General features: G+C 45.8%; 1 protein-coding gene across 1 annotated transcript in view; it reads left to right on the top strand.

Moving 5' to 3' along the window:
• Positions 1-12,765, top strand: part of FGF18 (fibroblast growth factor 18) — an 87,164-nt gene that overhangs the window by 56,794 nt on the left and 17,605 nt on the right. The window contains exon 3 of the mRNA XM_015413702.1: positions 1-24. This exon is cut by the window's left edge and continues 80 nt beyond it. Coding sequence (XP_015269188.1) covers positions 1-24 — 24 coding nt within the window. The remainder of the gene's footprint in view (positions 25-12,765) is intronic.

Genomic DNA, 12,765 nt, shown 5'->3' with positions numbered 1-12,765 from the left:
AGGAAAGGCAAGCTAGTAGGGAAGGTAAGTGTTTTCTATTAATTCATTTGTAATATGAGCGTTACCTTTAGCAGTGACTGCGAACCTCATAATGATGTGTTCTGAACTTTGCCTGTCAACCCCAAATGAAAAGCAGGTCTTGAGGAATGTGGAATTCTTAAAGCATTCATGCCTTTACTTTCGGGGGGGGGGAGAAAAGAAAAAGAAACCCCCCTAACCCATAAAATTAAGTACTGTGGCTAACCACTGGGGTTTTATTACTGATTTCTTTGGGTACGCGCAGGTTTCCATTTTACAGTTGCATAAATTGATAAAAGATGTGTGCATCTCTCCAAAACAACTGAGTGCTTGCCTTACATGATATAAATCTCTTTTTACCTTGGTGGTTTAAATGTTTTTAAAAAACCACACACATCCCTGCTGAAACATTTTGTGGAGTCTGGCAATGAAATTTATCAGAAGAGTAAAAATATAATGCTATAAAGCTAACATGGCAATCTAAACATCTTATTAGGCACGGGCGAGATATTTCTAGCATTACAGGGATATTTTATTACCTTTGATCCCCTCGCTAATAACAGCATGCAACAAATTGCATTGTCTCCCTCACAAGAACATCTTTGCTGGTCTCAGATTAAAATGAGATTCACTTGTGGGTTGTTGGGGGTTTTTTTTGTAACCCTCACCATCCCCCCCCCGCCCACCATGTTGTTGCAAGCCCAGAGTTTGACACGGACAGGGATTGGTTCACTCAGCACAGATAAAAAGGACCCATGCAGGTTACTACATGGAATTTAAACACTGGCGTTGCCATCCTAGTGGGGGGGGGAATGGTTGATGGTGGCGGTAATAAGCAAATTTACTTTTTAGTCAACAATGGCATTGTAGTCTTGAAAGCCGCATTCCCAAATAGAAACCAGGTGCCAGAGTTTGCTTCAGTGGGAATGTTATTTACTTCTGAGAAGGCAGCTGTGTGAGATGCACCTCCTAGTACTGAGTCCTACCACTTCTATCCCTGCCAGCTGACCCAATTGTGGGTTTTAAAGACGAAATATACAAGCAGCGATCACCAGCTGTGAAAGGATTGCATTTGCGTTATTTTATCTCTCGTTGATTTATGTAAACATTCACAGAGCGGTGATAACTTCTTCTTCTTTTTTAAATTATGCTTGGAGTGGAAAGAATGGGTAATTGGGCTGTGCGGGTTGTGAAAACTAATAACCATAGCTGGCATTTATACAGGGTTTGAGCATTATGACTCATGGAGGCAGATCTTCCCCTGTGACCCTGAAAAGCCAGTGCTGAGGGCTGAGAGAACCCTTGCAGACAAAAAGGCGATGTGGGACAGGAGGTCAGCAGTGAAGAGGAGAACTATAATCTGATTCTTCCTCCTCATTATAGCTGCCCCCCGTGCCGTGTAGTGTTTTCTCCATAAGGGTTCCCCCCCCCCAACTCTCAGCTCTCTGGGGGGCATGGGGGGGGGGCTGCTGGAGGGAAAGCAAGGGAGAGCTATCTCTATGAATGCTTTGCCCTTACCATTGGCAAGATCCAACTGATGGTGTTCTTCAAATGTTCATGTCCTGCTGTAATCTCAACAGCTCCCGTGTAAGGAAGGTCAATATAATGATCGTTCCTATGGAGGCAGGGGAAAAGATGGTTTTGGATTGTCTTACAGTTTAAGTGTAGGAATGATACATTAAGAGCATGAAGTGTTCACAGAAGTGCTGTATCAACTGGGGTTGGTGGCGTTTGTCTAGGGCTGCCTAGTGAGCTCATAGCAGAGGTGAAGTCTGAGCCAAAGGCTTGCTGCTGGGTAGTTCACTCTCTTAGAACATAACATAAGAACATAAGAGACGCCAATGTTGGATCAGGCCAAAGGCCCATCTAGTCCCACATTCTGTCACACAATGGCCAAAAATACCGGGTGCCATCAGGAGGTCCACCAGTGGGGCCAGGACATTAGAAGCCCTCCCACTGTTGGTCCCCCCCAAGCACCAAGAAGACAGAGCATCACTTGCCCCAGAGCCCCTACGCTGTGCTGTACCAGCTCTCGGATTGGCTGCTAGTGCTATTCCCTTATCATAGAGGAAGGCAAATTTTGTTTTCTGTGTACAGTCCCAGCGCTTGTGTGAACTGCATGATCAGAAAGCAAACAAAATATATAAAGAGAGAGAGAGAGAGAGAGAGAGAGAGAGAGAGAGAATGAGAATGAATATACTATGCTTCTGTTTCTTTCAGGTGGTTCTAAGATCCTATTGCATTAGTTATTGACTTCTAATATCCTAACGTATTAGTTATTGAATGTCTCGTTGTGTTGATTGTTACTGACTCACTCTGTGTAATCTGTCTTAAGTCTCCGTGAGAAAGGCAGACTATAAATGACATAAATAAATAAATAATAAATTATTGGTTAGAATGCAGAGATGGATATGTGCACATTCAGCATTTATTTATGTATTATTTTTTTTAATTTATCAGATTTATACCCCACCTTCCCTGCAAAGCAGGCTCAGGGCAGCTTCCATACAAACATAAATACAGTTAAAATCATACAATTATTTAAAATACACAGATAAAATACAAACACAAGGTGCTGGCAACACTTAAAAGAGTAACTTAGATGGCTCATTTTCAAGATGAATTACCCCTTCCCAGATCTTCTCAGATGTTCTTCTGCTCAGAATTTCTTATGGCATCAGCTTGATGTTAAAGCCACGGGCCAGGGCTCAATGTTAAAACCACAAGCCAGGGTAATACAACAGCGATGGCCCCTAATTAAATGCCTGGTGGAAGAGCTCTATTTTGCGGGCCCTGTGGAACTATGAAAGGTCCCGCAGGGCCCTGATCTCCTCTGGGAGCTTGTTCCACCAGGTAGGGGCCGCCACTGAAAAGGCCCCGGCCCTGGTAGTAGCTAGCCTGGCCTCCCTCAGGCCAGGGAGGGTCAACCGATCTTGAGACCCAGACCTTAGTGCTCTCTGGGGTATGTATGGAGAAAGGCGGTCCCGTAGGTATGTTGGACCCCGGCCATATAGGGCTTTAAAGGTAAGAACCAGCACCTTGAAGTGGATTTGGTATGCTATTGGCAGCCAGTGCAGTGTCCTCAACACAGGCCGGATGTGCTTCCACCTGGCCGTGGCATTCTGCACTAGCTGCAGCTTCCGAATCCATGACAAGGGCAGCCCCATGTAGAGAGCTTTACAGTAGTCTAGTCTTGAGGTGACCATCACATGGATCATTGTAGCCAGGTTCGTGTGGTCGAGGAAGGGAACCAACTGCCTAATCAGCCTAAGGTGGTAAAAGGCCGACTTAGCAGTGGCTGCTACCTGGGCCTCCATTGTAAGGGAGGGATCCAGGAGCACTCCCAAACTCCTAACCTCCGGCGTTGGCACCACCGCCCCCCCCCCGAAGGTCAGAAGTGGGATCCCCACCCCCGAACTGCCCTGACTCAGGCACAGGACCTCTGTCTTCACTGGATTCAACTTCAGCTGACTCAGTCTAAGCCAACCAGCCATGGCTTGCAGAGCCCGGTCCAGATCTTCCGGTCTGGAGTCCGACTGGCTGCCCAACATCAGATTTAAGGTGGTTTTTTTAAAAAGTACTTATTATAACAATATATACGAACAATCCTAAACAGATAGTTGCATTGATAGTGTATGACTGGCATTTAGTTCCAGTTTGGTGTAGTGGTTAGGAGCATGGACTCCAATCTGGGAGAAACAGGTTTGATTTCCCCACTCCTCCACATGCAGCTAGTGCTGTGACCTTGGGTCAGTTACAAGTTCTTTCAGAGCTGTTCTCTCAAGGGCAGTTCTTGAGAGAGCTCTCAGCCCCACCTACCTCACAGGGTGTCTGTTGTGGGGAGGGGAGGGAAAGGAGATTGTAAGCCGCTCTGAGACTCCTTCGGGTGGTGAAGGGTGGGGTATCCAATCTCTCTTCTCTTAAAACCAGAAATTAAGTGATGGGGGTATGCACAATGCACACTATTTGTGATACGCTTTAATGCTAAAGCACACAAACAGCCGCTGGTACAGACATATATTTATTTACTTCCTTCCTGTAGACCCCTGCCTTTCTCCCCAGTGGGGGTTCCCAAAGCTCTTTCCCCCCTCTCCACTTAAATGGGCATTGAGCTGTCCCGAGATGCAGAGAGAAAGACCCAGGACGTCTGAAATGGAAGGAATCGCAGGTTCTAGTTCAAAGCCTCTGTGTGGAATCCTTTAATTTCATTAATCCAATCCTAGTCCAGCAAGCGATTTTACTTTTTAATATAAATAGAAGGTTCTGATTTCCTCAATATGGTTTTTTTTTTAAATGGTGTCAAGCTATAACACGATAAACTGTGTTTTTTTTTTAAAAAAAAATGGTGTCAAGCTATAACACGATAAACTTCCATGATATATATTCATTCCTTGTAAATATCACATCTGAATCTTATCTTACCCCTCCCTTTCCCCATCCCAATTGCTGGCAAGTTCCTAAAGTACGTTTGGCCCCAACAAGAGGGATTCTGTGTGAACATTCCGTTTTGGAAGGAAAGTGTTCCAATCCAGATGCTTTGCCCATATTAACAGTTTCTAAAGGTGGTGGTGGGGGGGGAAAGGAACTAATATTAGCGATACCGAAGGTTATGTTTTTAATTAGTATCATAGTTTCAGCTTTTTTTTTTTTTGGTGGCAATAGTTTGAGTCACTGCATTTTTTTTTAATATGCCAAATGCTCTCTAAACAGCCAGTAAACCCCTAGATACAAGTTAGTGCCTGGCTTATGATACAAATATTTAAGTCTACCTTGGGAGGGAAAGAAACTCATAAAGCTCTTTTTTTTTTTTTGCAGTCACCCCAAAGTGTTCATTTGCCAATAATGAAACTATGGGCTGCGATTCCCCCTCCCCCCCCCCCCAGGCTCATTTCCTATTGACTTACACTGCATAACCTTTAACTATACCAGCATCCGCCATCTGGCTCCCTTTTTCTCACTGAACATCTTTGGATTCTTCCCCAGTTGTAAACTTGGTTTCAGTTTTCGATCTTTGTTTCACCTAATCGTCTACAGAACAAAGTTTGAGTCCAGATACCTGAAGAAGTGTGCCTTGAATAAAACTTTGTCGGTCTTAAAGGTGCCACTGGACTCGGACTTTGTTCTGCAGCTTCAGACCAACACACCCTTGACAGAAGGTTCAGAAACCAGGTGTGTTGTCTACCTTGGGACCAGTGTTCCCTCTAAGCTGAGTTAGTGTGATTTTTAGCCTCTGGCTCACACATTCTTGTCTTAGCTCAGGAAGGAGAGCTTCAGAGCACACTAATGTATGCAGTAGCCAAATCACTCGCTCACAACTTTAATGCCAGGAGCTCACAAAGTAGAATATTTGTTCACAAGACTCCACAGCTTAGAGGGAGCATTGCTTGGGACCAGATGAAATAAACAGGAATCGCATGGTGGCACCTTCCAAGTAGCCACATTGGTAAAACAAATGAAAATTAAAATCCATTTAATGTCCTTATTTATTTACTCCCCCCAAAAGGACACAAAGCGGCTTATGAAATCATTCTCTCTTTTATTTTGTCCTCTCCACAGCAGCCCAGTAAGGTAGATCAGGCTGAGAGTGACTGCTTCAGGGTCACCCAGCAAGTTTTTGCTGCAGAGGTGGGATTCGAACCAGGGTCTCCCAGCCTCCCAGGTCCTAGTCCAACCCTCTAATCATGCTGTCTTAAGACTAAACCAAATGATTTGAAAGAGCTTGCAAGATTATGAGTTTTCCAGAACTCTTCATTAGACTGGATGTCAAAAGAAGAAGTAGAAAGAAATGGACAGAGGGAAGTAAAAGTGTTCTTTCAGGCCAAGATTTTCAAGCCAGGAACCTAGGAAACCCATGCCTGGGGGGTGTTCAGTTTATTGTTAATACGGTTCAAGACCAGCACGGAATCAGTTAAGACTTTACTTCAAGATCATATAAAAATAAATATATGGTACACAATTTACAAAATTTAAATTTAAAAATAAAGCAAATATTACAATACGGCAAATCACAGCGTCTAATTATTACAATTCAACTACACCCCTTAATTGCTTCCTTGAGAATTTTACAAGCTGGCGCAAAAAAACCTGGCCCAAGAAAATGTGACATGAGTCTTTGCGCCAGATAGAAACTTCTTAATAACTTCAGTGACTGGAATAAAACAGGCCAAAGACCTACCAAGCAAAGATAAAATAAACTTTGCCTGAATTTCCTGGTGGTGGTGTTAGTAGTAGTAGTAGAAGAAGAAGAAGAAGGAGGAGGAGGAGGAGGAGGAGGAGGAGGAGATTGGATTTATACCCTGCCCTTCATTACCTGAAGGAGTTTACAGTCTCCTTTCCCTTCCCCTCCCCACAACAGACATCCTGTGAGGTAGGTGGGGCTGAGAGAGCTCTCTCAAGAACTGCTAATCAGAGAACAGCTCTGAACAAACTTATGACTGACCCAAGGTCACGCCAGCAGCTGCACGTGGAGGAGTGGGGAATCAAACCCAATTCTCCCAGATTGGAGTCCGCACGCCTTACCACTACACCAAACTGGCTCTCCAAATGGCATTATAGCAGGGCATGCTCAGTTGTCTCAGTCTTCCCATCCCCACAGGGGCAAACCCTTTCTAATAATGGAAGCTTCTTGTATCTCCCCTCCACTACCGCAGAGGTGAGGACATTCCATTTAGCCATAGAAAAAGCCCTTCGATGAGATGGAATGTCTAACAGCAGGGGCGGGGGGTTCTCTGCCCCAAGCTGCCGTCTCCCCACCAATCAGCTAGCCAGTGGTGGTGGTGGTGGGGAACAGTGCAAGAAACAAGGGGGACACCAGCAGTGTCCCTATGCACTGACATCACTCCCTGTGTGCCCAGAATTGATGTCATACCACTGCTGGCATTGTTGGTGACACACTGATGTAACTCCTGGTGGTTGCTGGCCAGCCTGAGCCTCCCCAGCCACCAGTAAGTGTCCCTCACCTGTTCCCGGGGGAGGGGGGGACACTTGGAAACCTTAGGTGGGACATAGGTTGGAGTTGGTATCCATGACCCTTGGCTTTGTGGGTAGAAGACGGGGAGAACAATCACAGCCTCCATTGTGAATATGAAAACCAGTGATAAATCAGATGTCTCCGTAACACCAGATGGAACGCACGGGTTCCTTAAAAGGCAGTGAGCAGAGGGAAAACATGGTAGTCCTCGTCAGAGGTCATTTCGGGGGGATCGCGGGGGATCATGACGAAGCCCCGCCCCCTGCTTCCGGCCGCCCCGCTTCCGGCCCTCATTCAGCCAAGAGGAGGCAAGAGAAGAGGGAGGGTAAGTTGCTTCCTCCATGCCTCTCCCCACCCCTGCCTGCCTGGGGCCAGGGAGGGCCTTCTCGGGGCTTCCTTGCACTCCCGCCAGCCGGGACCATTGGGGGCGGGGTGGGTGGCCTTATGACACACTTCCAGTGATGTCAGGGGGTGTGGCATATGCTAATGAGTTATGCTAATGAGTTCCCCTAGCTCTTTTTCTACGAAACGACCCCTGGTCCTCGTATTAACAATATTGGAGGCCTTGCAGTATTTTGTTCTGGCATAGACTTCTGTGAGCAACAGCCCCCTTTATCAGATGGAATAAAACCTTATTAGTCTTTCTGGTACCATGAGACCCCTGTTTGTTTTTCCTGCAATGGACTAACACAGGTACTGCTCTGGAATTAATACTCAAACAGGTACGGTTGTTCTCAGACCCCAAAATAAGATTCTCTTTGCCTTCCTCAAGGCTCATTTACACATCCACCAGCTCGTTTGCATCAAGATTTCATTCTCGGGATTCTGGAATGTAATCTCTCCAGAGTCTCTTCCCCCTCCTTTTTGTTCATTATTGTTTGTCACTTTGCAGCTAGATTTGGCTATATTATGAAAAGGATTCTAAAATCTGTTTATTGTATGTTTGTGTTCCATGCATACACACAGCTGGTCTGCATTATGGAAGAATGTAGCCAAATCAGCCAACTTAGCAAATATAGCCAGGGTAGACCAGGCTATTAGTTTTAAACATGAGCAGGCTACTCAAGGTCAAGGTTATATTTCATGGCATTGCACTCTGTTTTGCTTATTTACTTCAGAAGATTTTTATGCTACTTTCTCTCCCATTCTGGGGACTTAAAGCCGCTTACAAAATGAAAGGAACATAAAAAATACGGTATGCAAAAGCATAAGCATCCCAATGGTCCCCTTCCCCAATACACCTTTGGACAGGTAATGAGGCCCATGTATGTCCCAAACTAGTGATGCTGCTTCCAGTGGGGTGCACACAGAGCCAAAGGCTCGGAGCGAAGGACCAAGAGCCCTTTTTCTTATTCCAAAGGCTTGCTTGAAAAACTACACCCAGGTTTTAATTTACCTGCAAAAAGGGAGGGGGGGGAATGCTCAGTCAAGGTGTTATTCTGCTGGTTTCAATGTTCCTGGTTTCCTTGTGCCTTTGACCATGCCCAAGATTTAAATTAAAAAGCTAACTTCTGTTGCTGTATGAAGATCAAGAGGTTCAGCGCTTTGTTGATTCAATAACATTTCCCTTGCTTGCAGAAGGCTGACCCTATGCCTCTGTAGGACTCGGCCACTGTTAGTTAGTCCTGTGGAAACTATGATGGAAGTGTGTGTGTGTGTGTGTGTGTGTGTGAAGTGCCATCAAGTTGCTTCCACCTTACAAAGGTAAAGGTAAAGGTTCCCTTGCTCGAAAGCCAGTCAAGTCCGACTCTAGGGTTGCGGTGCTCATCTCCGTTTCAAAGCCGAAGAGCCAGTGCTGTCCGAAGCTGTTTAAGCCGAAGAGCCAGCGCTGTCCGAAGACGTTTCCGTGGTCATGTGGCCGGCATGACTAGACACCAAGGCGCACGGAACGCTGTTACCTTCCCACCGAAGTGGTACCTATTTATCTACTTGCAATTTCTTGCTTTCGAACTGCTAGGTTGGCAGGAGCTGGAACTAGAGACAGGAGCTCACTCCATCATGCGGCACCCGGGTCTTGAACTGCTGAACTACTGACCTTCTGCAGCCTGCAGTTCAGCGTCTTAACCACTTGAGCTACCGCAGCTCCTTCCACCTTACAACAACCCTATAAATTAATGACCCCCAAAACGTCCTATTGTTAGCAGCTTTGCTCAGGTGTTGCAAACTGAGGCTTCCTTGACTGGGTCTGTCCATCTCATGTTGGGTCTTCCTCTTTTCCTGCTGCCTTCAACTTTTCCTAGCATTATTGTCTTTTCCAGTGACTCTCGTCTTCCAAGACTGTGCCCAAAGTACGATAGCCGCAGTTGAGTCATTTTAGCTTCCAGGAAGACGTCACGCTTGATTTGATCTGGAGCCCACTTTTTTTTTGTCGTTAGCTCTGCCCTAAGGTTCCCGGTATCCTACAAGCATTACTGGAGAGGAGAAGGAAGGAGTCAGGGAAGCAGTTCTCACACCCTGCTATGGTAACATACAATGTGTTATTGTTTTTTCCTAGCAAGTTTATGGTGAAATGCAGAATAATTATACATTCTATGTCTTCTGGCCATAGTCTGCAATATTACATGGTTTATTAATGGGTCCCTGGCCTTTTCAAAACCAAGGGAGAGCAAGTTCGTTCTTCCAGCAGAGCTCCTGATGTTGATTACAGCAGGTGCAACACTCATAAGGTATAGGCTCCAGAGTCCAAGTGGTCCCATTAAGCAAATCATACAGTGGCTGGAGCTGTGGTGGCTCAAGTGGTTAAGACGCTGAACTGCAGGCTGTGGAAAGTCAGTAGTTCAGCAGTTTGAGACCCGGGTGTCGCATGATGGAGTGAGCTCCCATCTCTAGTTCCAGCTCCTGCCAACCTAGCAGTTCGAAAGCAAGAAATTGCAAGTAGATAAATAGGTACCACTTCGGTGGGAAGGTAACAGCGTTCCGTGCGCCTTGGTGTTTAGTCATGCCGGCCACATGACCACCCAAACGTCTTTAGACAGCACTGGCTCTTCGGCTTTGAAACGGAGATGAGCACCGCAACCCTAGAGTTGGATTTGACTGGCTTTCGAGCAAGGGAACCTTTACCTTTACCTTTACAGTGGCTCAAAGGAAGGGGTGCTATCGTATCCAGATCCCAACAGCCATCAGAAAGATGTGGCATGAGAGGGTTCAACTAGCCTAGTGTAGGTAAAAGTGGACTGAAGAGGAAACAGCATCAATCCATCATAGATCCAGGGATCAGGCCATAAAACCCAGGATCTTGGCGTATCCTATAAGGAACCACTCAGCCTTAAGATTCCAGAGGCACTTAGTCCAGAGAAGTGCCAGTTAATGGCTCCTGTAGGGAGTTGCTCCTCACTAAAGGGAAGGGAGGCATGGTTCAAATCTCAGACCTTGCACCATCTCACAAGGGGCTCCAATAATGGTCAGAGCAAGTTGTCTGTTTCGGAGCTGTCCGTGGTCCTGCAGATTGTCCTTACAATCCTCGTCCTGCTACCTACTTTCTTCTGTTCTTTTCTTCTGCCCTTTGCTGACCCTTGTGTATGTTTGTCTGTAGTTAACCACTACCCTAGTGCCTCCCCCTTTGTAACTCTAGTCTGTCCCCAGTGAACGTAGGTAGGTTTGGCAGAGGGAGAGTAACTGGTTCGAAATCACCCATTGAGTGCTATGGCGGGGTGTGTGTGTGTTGAATCAAGATCTCACACATCAAGTCCTACACACCACACTGATCATAACGATGAGATTCATACACAATCCCTTAACAATTCACATTTCTGCTCGTAGGACTTCTTTGTCTTGCTAACTTCTTTTAACTAGTCTAATTTAACAATTAACTTTTGATGTTACTCAGCTTGCCGTTCCCACACCAATTATTTCTTTTACCACATCTGCTTAGGCTATCTTTAGAAGTCACAAGGACTTGAAATTCAAACCATCCAGGGAATGACCTTACCATTTTCATTATTTCTTCAGATAACTCTGGAATTCTAAATGTTTTACACCGCAGTCATAAGAGCACTTTCCTGGGAGTAAGCCCGATGGACTAAAATAGGACATACTTCTGAGTAGACCTGCTTAGGATTGCTCTCTCAGTCTTTCAATCCTTTCCTATATCTTTCATAAGCATTCCTCCCTCCCCCAGTCATGTGAAGGCCTGAAGCATATAAGTTACTCCACATGGTCTGAACCTCAATGCGCTATACTATGAAAACAGGTGAAGCAGGGTTCTACACCAAGAAACGTTAAGATTTTCTTACGAGATAACTGCTTTCCAAGCCAATATATCTCAAGTTACCAGAGACTCACTGCCATGCCAGATGGTGAGTAGCTCTGTCATTTTGGAATGGCTAGATTTTAGTCCCGTAGAGCCACTTTGGTGTAGTGGTTAGAAGTGCAGATTCTAATCTGGGAGAACCAGGTTTGATTCCCCACGCCTCCACATGCAGCTGCTGGTGTGACCTTGGATCAGTCACAAGTTCTCTCAGAGCTGTTCTCTCAAGGGCAGTTCTCAAAAGAGCTCTCTCAGCCCCGCCTACCTCACAGGGTGTCTGTTGTGGGGAGAGGAAGGGAAGGAGATTGTAAGCTGCTCTGAGACTCCTTTGGGTAGTGAAGGGTGGGGTATAAATCCAATCTCCTCCTCCTCCTCCTTCTTTTTGGGGCTACAAGCTTTTGAGAGTCAATGCTCCCTTAACCAGATAACATGTCTGACAAAATGAGCTTTAACTCGCAAAAGCTTGTAGCCCCCAAATCTTGGTCTCTCAGGTGCTGCTGGACTCAAATCTAACTGTTCCAGTACAGATCCAACATGGCTACCCTCTGAAACTGTCATTTTGGAGGGCCAGAAACAAATGGTTGCTTTCTGCCCAAAACTATGTTGGCTAACTTTTAGCACTGACTCTTGCCAGATGTGTTCTTCAAAGAATAGTAAGGACTTGGAAGTGTTTTGTGTCACAACTTTAAAATGGAAGCTCTGCGGGCTGTGAGTATGGAAACAGATGGAAGCTATGACAAAGGACTATCCTCCCTCGAAAATCAGTGGCTATGATCTCCAGTGTCTATTATTTTGTGCTTGGTTCCTTATGTGGTCCCATTGTAGCACATAGATGTATCAAATTATATGGGTTTGGATCCGGTCAGAAGAACTGTGCATAGAAGGACTTCTGTGTAAGGAAGTACAACTCCCCCCCTCCTTCTGTGGGAGCCTGATGTGTCCCTGAAATGTTTCTTCTGGAGGTCTCCAAGCCCTCAGGAGCACCATTTGGGAGAACCTTTTGGGCTGCCATGGGTGAGTGACAGGAAGGTTCTTTGCTAAGGAACCCCTTTGTTCAAAGTCTGTTGGTAGATGCTGGGGGAAAGCCACAAGGAAATACGACGGAGCTCCTGGCTCATGTCTTCTGAAGTGGGTATTCATACATACATACAACTCTTTTTTTTTTTTTGCCATCAAGTTGCAGCTGGCTTGCGACGACCCCAGGATTTTCAATGCAGGAGACATTCAGAGGTGGTTTGCCATTGCCAGGCTCTGTGTAGCAATCCTGGTATGCCTTAGAGGTGTCCCATCCAAACATTGACCAAAGACAACTCTGCTTACTCTCCAAGATCTGATGAGATCAGGCTAGCCTAGGCCATCCGGGTCAGGGCAACATACAACATATATAGTTCAGCAGTTCGAGACCCGAGTGTGCCACATGACAGAGTGAGCTCCCATCTCTAGTTCCAGCTCCTGCCAACCTAGCAGTTCGAAAGCAAGAAATTGCAAGTAGATAAATAGGTACCACTTCAGTGGGAAGGTAACAGCATTC

The sequence above is a fragment of the Gekko japonicus genome, unplaced genomic scaffold (assembly GCF_001447785.1).
Source record: "Gekko japonicus isolate JY-2015 unplaced genomic scaffold, Gekko_japonicus_V1.1 scaffold552, whole genome shotgun sequence".
NCBI lineage: Eukaryota > Metazoa > Chordata > Lepidosauria > Squamata > Gekkonidae > Gekko > Gekko japonicus.
The sequence above is the reverse complement of the archived record's forward strand: the minus strand, read 5'-3'. Positions and strand labels throughout refer to the sequence as shown.